The sequence below is a fragment of the Canis lupus genome, chromosome 36, assembly GCF_011100685.1.
Source record: "Canis lupus familiaris isolate Mischka breed German Shepherd chromosome 36, alternate assembly UU_Cfam_GSD_1.0, whole genome shotgun sequence".
In the NCBI taxonomy this organism is placed as follows: Eukaryota; Metazoa; Chordata; class Mammalia; order Carnivora; family Canidae; genus Canis; species Canis lupus.
This window is the reverse complement of record NC_049257.1, coordinates 21,837,671-21,850,498: the sequence shown is the minus strand read 5'-3', so window position 1 is coordinate 21,850,498 and position 12,828 is coordinate 21,837,671. Positions and strand designations below refer to the sequence as shown.

The following is a 12,828-nucleotide window of genomic DNA, read 5'->3' as shown; positions in this document are numbered from 1 at the left end:
CATTTTCTTACTGACTGCTATTAAAAGGTCTCTCTCAGCTCTTACACACTGCCCTTAGGTGCTAGTCATATGGCCCTCTCACAACACAGTACCTCACTTGCTCAATGCCAACAGGACGTTGGCCATGACTGAGGCTTCCGTGATGTCAGGAGTGACTCACGTAATCACAAGAGTGGCTCTCCCATCACCTCTGCCACATAATGTAGCCTAATCAAGGAAGTGATGATCCTGTCATAGTTACAAGTCCTGCCCACACTCAAGGGGGAGGATGGTACCAGACTTGTACAAAGTGGAGGGTGGCAGGTCGGAATCTTAGAGGCCATCTTTAGAATTCGACCTACCACTCTATGATAATGACTACAATTGCATCCACACAAAATGTCTCTATCCCATAGGACCTTCCGTATGTCCTGCTATGGAAAAATATCCACGAGGAGAAAAACCACAAAGAAGTATGTATAGAATAATGTATAGAATAATATATGTGCATATATATACACCTATGTACATATATTTTTCTAATAGAGCTCCTAAATCTAACATGTCCAAAACAGAGCTCACAATCTTTTTTTCTCCCAAGCCTGCTCCTCTTTCTGTTTCCCTGTCTCTATTAAGGCAACACAATCCTTCTTGATGCTTATGACAAAAATTTTATAGGCATCATCCTCTCATTTACACATCTAACTCATCAGGAAGTCCAATTGGCTCTACTTGCAAAATTTATCCAGAATCTGACCACTTCTCACCGCTCAACTGCTACCAACCAGGTCCAGCCACCCTCATCTCTGGACTATTTTCCATGGCCAGAGCCTCTTAATCTCTGCCCCTCTATATGCTATTCCCTATAGAATAGCCAGATACTCTTAATTTTTAAGTCATATCATGTCACAACTCTGCGCACAAACTCTTCAAAGCCTCCTTATGTCACTAGAGTAAAAATCAAACTCACAATTCTCTTAGAGCTTTACAATGCCCTACACATCTGGCATCTCCTTATCTGGCCCCAGCGCTGACTTCTACTTCTCCAGCCACACTGGTCCGTTTATTCCTAGACTATGCTGCTCACATTTCTACTGCAGGGCCTTTGCGCTGGCCGTTCTCTCAGCTGAAATACTCTTCCCCCAATATCTGTGTGGCTTAAATCCTCACTTCTTTAAAGTCATCTTTCAAATATTAGCTGTTAGTATGGCCTGACAACCTTGATATTAATTCCCTTTATCCTGCTCTATTTTTTCTCTGTAATTCCTAATACCTTCTAACATGTAATCTGTTTCTGTATTTTTGTTGTATTTTTTGCCAGCTGTCTTCTCTCACTAGAATGTAAGCTCAACAAAGGTGAGGATTTTGTCGGTTTTGCTCACTGATGTCTCCCCAACAACTAGAACAATGGTTAGAAATTAATAGTCATTACTATTCAACATTGTTGAATATTTTATCTATGTTGTTTATGAACATATCTCTGTTTTTGAAAAATCATAAATTGATGCATGAGCATATTATATATCTATAGGAAAAGATCAGGAAGGGCTTATACTAAACTGTTAATAGTTGCCATGTTTAGCGATGGCAAGATTAGAGATTTTGATTTTATATTTACTTAAAAATTTCAGAAGTATTTGTATTATTTTCATCATCAGGCAAAATTTAAAGATATTTTTTAAATTTTAGACCTTTTATATCTTATGTGAAATTACATTTTGCTAGGCTATTACAAACTCTCTAGAAACTGTAAATTACTGCTTAGAACGAGAATTGAAATAATGCAAATTCTAAGTAAATTAATTTGCCTTGCCTTATCTTTGGGGAATTTAGATGATTATTTTCTATTGCCCTAGCCAGCATACAGTGCTGCTTGGATTTTATACTAAGATCCTTCTTTGCCTGAGACATCCCAACAGCATGTACAGCACGTGCATTTGCAGATGACCTGCTGCTGTATCAGGTGGCTTCTTAGAGTGCATACTCTATTTATAAATATGGTCACCAGAAACAGTTATTCTGGTCTTGCTTTTAGCTGGCATTGTGCTTATGAATTCAACTCCCGATAATTAGTTGCACTCAAATGCATTATCGGTGGAGCTTTCTGCTCTTCTTTTCATACCAGATTCTAAAGAATACCTTAAAACAAATATACTAATGCACAACAACGCATTATTTAGTCATTATAAGGTATAATGTTCTACTGCTTAATTTAGTATTTCCTCCCATTTGTATAGTTATGGAAGAGAATTTTCAGAGTCATTATGTGCAGGGTTTCTACTCTGCCTGCAGCAGGGATGAACAATTGGACACGATATATAAATAAGAAAGGTTCAGAAAGGGGGGAATGGCAGAAAATAACTAAAAAGTAGGGCAGGCCTTATGCACGGATGATTTGTTACAAATTTAGGAGCAATGGGAAACCCATCAGGACCCAGATCCCTTTGGCCATGGGTGGCTGAAGCTCAGAGTTACACAGTTAAATCTAAGGTGTCATGACCCTAAGTCCATCACAATTCAATCCTATGCAGTTTTTCCATATAAAATTCTTTCTCTGATTTTTTTTTTGTTATTAAAGTCCATTGAAGACAACTCAATAGTTCTTGCCCTTGTCATGTAGCACTTAAAGATAATGGGGCTCCAGGCTCTAAGATCCTTTGACTTATAGCATTAAAGCCCATTTCGCCTGTCAGTGCTTCATAGCAAAGCACTCCCGCAATCTGGGATGCTGAGTGCTAGCCCAGCAGGACAATTCATTGTCTCTTTCCTATAGTGCCTTCTGGTCTATCAGCTATGCTAGAGTTACAAAGGGAAATGTGCAAAATTGAAACCTTTAAGAGATAGAGCTCCATGGATCTGCTGAAAAGCATTTGCTACCACTAATCTCTCAGTCGCTGATACTTAGTGTAAACCAGTTTGAGATCCCTTCCAGGAGGTAGGGTTGGGTAGAGAGGACTGGACAGTGGAAAACAACAATTACAGATGACCAGGAAAGCGAGGAAGGTTAGGAGGAATAAGATACAGAATGGGGTAGCTGTGGGAGTGAAGACAAGTTGGGGTCCCGTGGAACAGACTCTGCTGCATAGGTGGTGAAGACAATGCCTCAGTTCTAAGCCCAAAGGTCAGTTATTTTTTCTTAGGAGAAAAAATAAATTTCTTTTGTCAGAAATTTAAAGATTCATTGTAGATATGTTCTAGAAGCCATCAGGATTGATTCTCTGTGTAGGTAAGTTAAGGAAAAAGAAACTGCCTCTCTACTATTTCAGAAAAATCAAGCCACTGACTAGAACATCTCCTTCCGCTTGTCCTAGTACCAGAATTTCTCTCTAGTATATTGATATTTGGGAGATGAAGTATGGCTTTAAATTATTGCTAGGGTGCCTGGGTAGCTCAGTTGGTTAAGCATCTTCCCTTGGCTCGAGTCATGATCCTGGGGTCCTTGGATGGAGCCCCGAGTCATCGGGCTCCCTTCCCTATTCAGCAGGGGGTCTGCTTCTCCCTCTGCCCCTCCCCTCACTCATGCTCTCTCTCTCATTCACTCTCTCTCAAATAAATAAATAAAATCTTTAAAATATATATATTTTTGCTAAAATTGTACATATCTTTGTAGGGAAAGGAAACACATTGGATATTAAAGAATAGTGTTAGAGTACCACTGATTCATTTAACCACATTTTCATTGACCACCTTTGAGAGGCTAGAAAATGTGACAAGCGTGTTTGGGTGGCTCCAAGTAGGTCCATTAACTGAAAAGATCCAATGAAGACAAAGGCGAGACAGAATTTTTAGCTATATGCATCTTCAATTGGAAAGAAGTAGGCACTCCTCGATAATATGTTTATTTTAACTGTTAGCCTCCTAGAAAGGCTGCTTAGTCTCACATGGTCTAACATTTGAGACTCTAAAATGTGGGTTTTAAACTAAGAATGATCAAGCAGGAACCTTGTGGAACAGTGGGGCAGATATTTGGGGGCAGCTCTTCCTCTCAATATTAGTAATATTTACATTTGCAAAACACCTTACAAATTTTGAAACCCTTTCACACACATATTCTTTCAAAACAATATTCTTTCTTATTTTCTTTCAACATATCTTATTTTCCAATTTGGAAAATAAGAAAAAGCACAAAGGACAAAAGATGAGAATCTGCTATAATGCCAAAATCTAGAGACAGCGGGTGTTAACGTCCTGGTGTGCCCCAGATAAATATCGATGGCAAAAATTGAGACAAAGAGAGTTTCGGTGTCTTGGTTGGGGCCAATAGACATTTTTGATCTCCATTGACATATGATCTGAAGACCTGGGGTTATCCAACTAACGAAGATGATTCTTTCCTTCATACTTTGTTATTCCTCTTCACCCCTCTTTGGGATTCTCCCCTGATGGGCCTCATCTCTTTTCCTTCGGCCCCTGCAGAGAATGAGATATGCTTCCAGTCTTTGCCATTTCATATGGTCATATTAACTAACTCGGATTAGTTTCACTTTTCCAGAAACAACAGCATTGCCACAGATAGACAAGTGGGGGGATTGCCTTAATGATGCTAAAATTAAAAAAAAAAAATTCACTCCTATAATACTCTGCTATCCTTCCTCCTCCCTCTCTCCCGTCGGGCTGGGCTCATCACGCATGCTGACCATTACCAGCTCTCTCTTCCCTGTTTTCATAGCCAGTTAGTGCCAGCTTCACTTCTTCCCTCTGCACAGTGGCGATGATTTAAAGACATTCTCCACATTCTCTGTTGCCCCTCCTGTCCTCTCGCACGCAGCCCACACAAGCCCCCAGCTTTGGACCAGTGTAGCTCCGCTCTCTCGGAGTAGCCCTCCTCTCCTCCAGAACTAACCACTTGACTTCTGTTCTTCATCCCATCCCTTCCTGCCTTGACTGTCTTTGCCTTCAGTTATCCTCCTGTGTTGCTAAATCCAATAACCACTTTTTGGTGCTTATCCCACTCAACTCTTCTGCAAAATTTGACACTGTTGTTCCACTTTAGTCCTATTTAGAAAATAACTTTTCCCTTGCATACAAGGAATTTATTATCTAAAATGTGGAAAGCAGAAACAGTCATTTAAAAACTCCCAGGGGCAGAATTCTTTCACAGTGTATACACATATCAAACCATCATGTTATACACATTGAAAGTGTTATAATTTTGTCAATCCTATCTCCATAAAGCTGGGGGACGGGGGGAGAAGTGTACCAGAGCTGAGCAGGGATGGAGGAACAGGGAGGATGTGAGGGGCAGTGAAGCTGCTCTGGATACCATAATGGTAGATGCATGCCATTATGCAGTTGTCAAAACCCATGGAGTGTCCCCACACTATTATCACTTAGTACATTAAAATCTTCCACATTGGGACGTCTGGATGACTCTGGTTGAGCACCTGCCTTCAGCCCAGGGTGTGATCCCGAAGTCCTGGGATCAAGTTCCCCCTCGGGCTCCCTGCATGGAGCCTGCTTATACCTCTGCCTGTGTCTCTGCCTCTCTCTATGTCTCTCATTAATAAATAAATTAAATCTTTAAAAAAAAAAGAAAATCTTCCACATTAACAAATATTCCTCCATAGCATGATTTAAATTAGATGGATGATGATATTGCATTGTATAGATGTGCTATGCTTTACTTAACCAACTCCTTCCAGTTGAGTACTCAGGTTATTTCTAATATATCATTATCATTAGCAATGCTATCTATGGTTTACCCCTTTATATGTAAACTTTTGTGTGAGCTATAATAATTACCATAAAATAAATTTCTAGGCACAGGAATTGGTGGGTCAAAGGGTATTTCTACATTTTGGACTCTGGATACACATCAATAAATCTGTTTCCAGAAAGGTTGTAGCAACATGTCCACACATTAGAAATGCACAAACTTTGAGGTATGAGCTTTGGAGTTCTTTTCCATCCCTGTCACTGACCCCAGCTTCCTCTTTCTACCCAAAATACCATGTGTCCCCCACCCCAGCTCAGTTCAATTTTCATCCTCTTTTGTCTTTTCCTTGGACAAGTTCTTCCGTGGTGCTTTTACTCAGTTCAAACCAGAGGCTGATGACTCCAAGATGAGTGCCTCAGCTCCTCGTTCTCTCCCACTGCCATCTCCACTGTAACTTGAACTCGGAATAATATCCCTCAAACGTCCTGTGTTCCCCACATCGGGGAACTCCAGCCACTCTTACTCAAACCAGACATCCATGTTATCTTCAACAAGGATGAGAAAACCTCCCCTAGAATACCCTTACCTCCCCAGAATAGAACATTCTTTGGTGGAACTACAGTAATTTTTGGTAAACCAAATTCTCTCGTGTTTCACTGGTAAACAGCCTGAGGTTTGTTTTTCTCACCACCAGCCTCTCAAGCTCTCTCCTTGTTTCACCCACTCATTGCACGTTCCTTGTCTTCTTGCACTGTGACCTCTTTCCTCAGCTGCTGCAGATCTCCTGGGAGAGGTTAGAGCGGAGGTACAGCTGTCCCGGAGTCGGCAGAGGCAACCGAGCCTCCCCTCAGTGCTGGCCCAGGACTATGCACGCCTGTGTATGACCCTCAGCAAAACCAAGCAGGCCCGAACATTCTAGTACTGCTCTGGCTGGCCCAAATCTGTGGCCTATACCTCCCAGATGTCTGTAAAATCAACCTCCTCCTCTTCTCGCACTCTAGCTTGGTGTAAATCAGACCTTAGCCTGAGGGAGAGAAAGAAAACTACTTTGTTTCTTTTGGAAGATAACTGATGGACCTGTCTGTTATTGTCTGACTTCCTTTAAAGAAGTCTCTCCACGTTCAAAGCAGTTAATCTCTCTGAGTCTTACCTAAGAGGGAGGAAGTTAACAGTACCTACCTGCAGGGTTGTTTTAATAAATATATGAGATGATGCATGTGAAGGTGCTGAATCAGGTGCCTGACAGGAAGTGCATATCCAGTGAATGTGAGCTCAGCATCATCGGGCCATCCCTGTCCTTGAAGACTCACTCGTAAGGATCTAAATCCGCTCTTGATTTCTCTAAACAGAGTCAGTTGCTGGCTTTTCCATAGTATTTTGAACACGCTTTATTTGGACACTCATTTTATCTTGACTATTTCTATTTTTACTACACTGTGAGCTCCTCATGCAGCTGTTTAAATTCATTTTTATATCCTCAAAGCCCAACAGTGTGTCTGGTGCATAGGAGGTAGTAAATAAATAGTTGTTGGAAGAGTCTTGACTTTAGCTCACACAATTCTCACAAATCATTTTCAGTTTGATTGCAAATATAAATGTGAAAGCGCAAACAATAAAGATTCTAGGAAAAGAATGGGAGGATGTCTTCGTGAAATAGGAGTAGGGAGAGATTTCTTGAACAAAACTAAAAAAGGGCTTTTTTTTTTTTTTCCAAAAAGGACTTTTAAAAAAGAGATTTACTTACCAGCATCAAGAATAGAAGATATCTGGAAAATTAATTTCTCAGAGGAAAACCAAAACAATCCAAACATAAAATTTAAGTGTGTAAATTAACTTCCAATTTCAAATGTTTAAAATATATAGCTCTTAAGTCCTAAAATGAACATTTAAAAATCTAAAAGTACCTTTTTACCCCCAATAACTATGATCTAAAACTTTGATATCTTTTTTTTCCTATTGTATTTGGATGGCAAGTTGACCTTTCTCACTAGAAATCAAAGTCATATGAACTCACCAACACTCTATCAGTCATTAGTAGTTCTTATCTAACAGTTAGATATGGACCACTGGCTTTAATATCCAGTAGAGCTTATTACTGAATGATGGTTTTTGATCCTGGTACTTATACCTTCATATTTTAAATATATCATCTGACAGTCCCCTAGAGTACAGAAAGAAGATCTCAGAACCCCTACCTTGGGCAGCCCCTGTGGCTTAGTGGTTTAGCGCCGCCTTCAGCCCGGGGTGTGATCCTGGAGACCCGGGATCAAGTCCCACATCGGGCTCCCTGCATGGAGCCTGCTTCTCCCTTTGCCTGTGTCTCTGCTTCTCTCTCTGTCTCCGTGTCTCTCATGAATAAATAAATAAAATCTTTAAAAAAAAACCCTACATTTATCATATATTTTTGCAACTCCAAATTTTTATATATTATTTTATAATATATATAGTAAATTAGTGATGTTTAAAATATAGAGTATTGGAGCACCTACATAGCTCAGTCAGTTAAGTGTCCAACTCTTGATTTTGGCTCAGGTCATGATCTCAGGATCATGAGATCGAGCCCTGCGGTGTGGAGCCTGCTAAAGATTCTCTCTCCCTCTTCCCCCCAATTCCCCCACCCGTTTGAGTGTGCATATACTCTAAAAGCTATATATATATATATAGAGAGAGAGAGAGAATTAAAAGTACATATACATATGTATATATATATGGCAGCATTATAGGCTCAAAGCACTTTTACTAACACATGTGCCCAAAGAGAAATATTGACTACTGGTTTAATTAAAATGTTTTAAATACTCAGGGCAAAAACAGTTGCCAGATTTTTGTCTGGTGGTATGAGCATGATTAAGAGTTTTACATCTAGCTTTCTGCAGCTGCAGGGATTGGGGGAGGTAGTGTTGGTTGTTTGATCAATTCATATTTGGTTGGGGCTTGAACTCCTTGTGATGCTTTAAATTAAAAGAGACAAGTGACTGTATGCATTTAAAAATAGATTATAAAGTATCTTTTTAAAAGTTATTTTTAAATGTCTATTATGAAGAGTGGCAAGCTGTAAGTCAGAAATGGGTAAATAATGTTTAATTTTAATTAACTATTTTCTTATACCCTAGGCTGACCAGATATCGGGATTTCATATAAGATCTGTTCTCTGTGTCCCTATTTGGAATAGCAACCACCAAATAATTGGTAAGACATTATGTAAATAATTCAATTTTTTTTTCTTTTTTCTTTTTTTTATTTGAGAGAGAGTGGGGTTAGAGGGCGGGGGGCGGGCAATGGAGGGATGGAAGGAGAGAGAGAGAAATTTAAGTAGACTCCATGCTGAGCGTGGAGCCTGACGCAAGGCTCAGTCATGGCCCTGAGATCACAACCTGAGCTGAAACCAAGAGTCGGATGCTTTACCAACTGTGCCACTCAGGCACCCCAGTGCAAACTTCTTTTTTAAAAGAAAGAGACAAATTACTTTAAAATACACCCTATCTTTTTTACCTGCTTACCCCTTTTACACTTGATCTTAGCAAAAAAAGCCAAGAAGCATTACCTGCTCCACTCTTTTATGTCCAAGACTCCTCAACTTATGTCTCATTCTCTTAAATCATCTCCTAAGTGCAGACTCCTGATGAGTCTCAGAGTCCTGATGAATCAACATGAACCAGAACAATGAACAAATGTTTATCCTTTTAACCAAGGACCAGTAATTTTGAATTTGGAGGGGATCTCAGAAATCAACTAACAGAACTCTCTTATCTTACCTTGTGGAAATTGAGGTGAGGTGGGGGGAATCTCAGGAAGACCAGGGTAAAGTCACAGAATGTTAGCAGCAGGATCAGGATTAAAAATCAGGCCTCCTCACTGCTATACCGATGTTCCTACTACATCTTATGTTTACATCTGTGGTGTACAAGATGCAAGGGAAGAAGAATGTACATTATTAGACACATACTGAGCATGTATCTTTCTGTCTGGATGATTCTGAAATAGGTTACACTTGACTCAGAATAATGGAACTGGGGGCCAAAGCAGCTTTCAAGATTTTCCCCCTCCTTTACTCCTTTCCCTCCCCTCAAAATCTCAGTCAGGAAAGTATCAAACCCAAGAAAGATGTCAGTGGTTAAAGTAGAGAGCTCATAAAGAGTGGAGGCATTAGTGAAGACTATTGAAACATAATTAAAACGTGGTGCTTTTTATTTTCTATGAGACATAAGGTAACCAGTGTATCTATTTGCCTCTCTTTGCTTCCCCCCAACATTGCCTGTTAAACTGTAAGACACTGCTACTTATCAAAGGATTTAGTATTCTGTAAATATTGTCAGGACTTGAACTGTAACAATTCTTTTCATCAGTTCGCTTAATTTGCAGACAAATATTGGTACATTAATGAATATCAAGAATGTTCTTAGATTTGGGAATTTGAGGCCCTAGTACAAAGCATTGAATTGCATCATGTATACAGGTTTTTTGTTTTGTTTTGTTTTGTTTATTTATTCATGAGAGACACAGAGAGAGAGGCAGAGACATAGGCAGAGGAAGAAGCCCGATGCAGGACTCCTACCCAGGACCCCAGAATCAAGGCCCAAGCCAAAGGTGGACGCTCAGCCACTGAGCCACCCAGGCATCCCACATCATGTATAGATTTTTAAACATACTTAAGTTTTAAAAGAAGAGAAAGTGCATAAGAAACACCATGTGCTATCTGTTGATGTCCAATGGCAATCTCAAATACGGTCCTAGCTTTCATTCCCAGCAGTAAACATCTGTAATTCTTTCAGAATTAAGGCTGCAGTTTGCCTATTACATGCTAAAAGATTTGTGTTCCGTTAAATATGTCTTCTAGCCTATGATGACTTACCTCTCTAAAGGGAAGTTAGAGGTCTTAAAAAATACAGGCATGCTTTAGAAGCTTTAGAATTACAGCTCGTTTTTTGTTTGTACTAAATGGGGCCACAGGGGAATGTTTCTCAAGATTGTTCAGTTTTTGTGGTTAGAATTGTATGTTTTGAGAATCTTGCCCCAAAACATCTGGTACAATGCTGGAAATGAACTTTGGAAAGAAGTACGTATGAATTAAGTTTGTTAAAACTGTATGTACCCCATCAGTAGCGGGCAGCAGAGCTAACTTTGCTTTGAAGGTTAGCTGCCTCATAATCCCCAGCATTCCTTGAATGTTCACTCTGTGTGGCACAATATGCTTTAAAACATTCAAACACGGTCTCATTTAATCTTCATAACCCTCTGAGCTAGTCAACATCTTTATTCTTTTTTAATTCATGAGAGACACAGAGAGAAAGGCAGAGACATAGGCAGAGAGAAAAGCAGGCTCCCTGCGTGGAGCCGGATGTGGGATTCAATCCCAGGACCCCAGGATCACGACCTGAGCCAAAGGTGGATGCTCGACCACTAAGCCACCCAGATGCCCGCTAGCCAATATTTTAATCCCCATTATTTCAGTGCTAAAAATGTTAGGTAACTTGTTCAAGATAACAGCTGATGGTGGAGTTGAAATGTGAACTGAGACAGTATGACACCAGAGCCCACGTTATTAATCACGATGCCATCCTGCCTCATTCAAGTACTGTGTTCAGGATGTTAAAAACATAAAAAAGTATATATAATATATATATAATATATGTGTGTATAATATATATATACACCTATACACATATGTGTGTATTCACACAGTTATTAATACCCAGCGAGCTATGTAATGCATATATGTGCATATGCATGTGTACGTGTGTCAGATATACCAGAGGTACTGTGCACAGTCATCTTGAAAACCGCTTTAAGGAATCAGACTGATTGTTGATAAAACTCCAATCCTCCCTGTGACGTGGTTTGGATATCACAGCCTTGAAGACAGACTGCATCGCTGTGCACCTCAGGTCTGCCCTCGCAGAGACAGCAGGCACTGGGGACTGGAGCTTGAACTGAGGGAGGTTGTCACCTTGGGGAGGTATCGAGGCAGCGGGGCTTTGTTATGTTCTAATACAGAGGCCAGTGCTAAAAATGACCACGTAAACCAAATTCTTCCCACAGGAGTGGCTCAAGTGTTAAATAAACTTGACGGGAAAGCTTTTGATGATGCAGATCAACGACTTTTTGAGGTAAGAAAATAAATTTGTGAACCAAAGGTTAGAGCTGAGTCACCAATGGTCTCCTGGTCGCAGCTTGCCAAAATCTGTCAGAAGAAAATCTATAGTTGTGAGACCTCCAGCAACTCTGCGGCCTGTACAGCCGTTGCCTCCCATGTTTTCAAGCTTCCCATTATTCTAGTCTGCCCTCTAGCTGGAAAGATTGGCCTTGAACAGGCATCCTTGCAAACTTTGCACCCACAAAGGTAGCCAACATGGAAACCCCACAATTACTTTTCTCTAGCCCAGAATACCTCACAGCTTCTTTACTAACTGGTTCTAAGTCTACCTTCCTTCCTCTTAACATTTACCTCATGAGTAAGCTCATTTGGTTTCCACACCAAAATATTTTATAGCCTAGCCACTAAAAGAGGGTGCTTTAGTTAAATGGAATGGAATACTAAAATCAGTCCACAACCCAAATAAATTAAGAACATATTTGGTAAGACTGTAAATATGTTTTTAAATTTATAAAATTGTTTCTCCACAATGACATTAAATTATTAATTTTTCTCATGTGCAATGTGAGCTATAAAGTTGTTACATGACAGTAGTAATTAAGAATCTTAATGTGCATATTTCCCTAAGGCCTGCCTTTGTGTACAATAAAATTATATTTTCAGACCCATTTCTGATGACTGCCTGCTTTCAAATTAGATTATACCAGTGAGTTATTGCAATCTTTAATTATCAGGCTTTCTCTTTTCTAGGCTTTTGTCATCTTCTGTGGCCTGGGCATCAACAACACAATTATGTATGATCAAGTGAAGAAGTCCTGGGCCAAGCAGTCCGTGGCTCTTGACGTAAGTCAGTATTTATGTCCGAATCATATGCTAAAAAGCCCTAATTATATGAGAGGAAAAAAGTCCTTGTTATGAGGCTTAATTTCTCAATTTTTAATTACCTATTCATTGGGCTTTCATTATTTTAGAGTCATGTGTTTGAATTTGATGAAAGCCACAGACCCTCTCTAGAACAATGCGCAGATGCACATAATTTTGCATACAATTTTGGGGAGATCACAGATTCCTTGAAGGCCATCCATAGGTTGTATAGTTA

The 12,828-nt window shown here is 39.9% G+C and overlaps 1 protein-coding gene across 1 annotated transcript in view; it reads left to right on the top strand.

Moving 5' to 3' along the window:
* PDE11A (phosphodiesterase 11A) overlaps positions 1–12,828 on the top strand; it is a 361,415-nt gene that overhangs the window by 182,669 nt on the left and 165,918 nt on the right. The window contains exons 7-9 of the mRNA XM_038585090.1: positions 8,749–8,824; positions 11,675–11,742; positions 12,480–12,572. Of these exons, the coding sequence (XP_038441018.1) occupies positions 8,749–8,824; positions 11,675–11,742; positions 12,480–12,572 (237 nt within the window). The remainder of the gene's footprint in view (positions 1–8,748; positions 8,825–11,674; positions 11,743–12,479; positions 12,573–12,828) is intronic.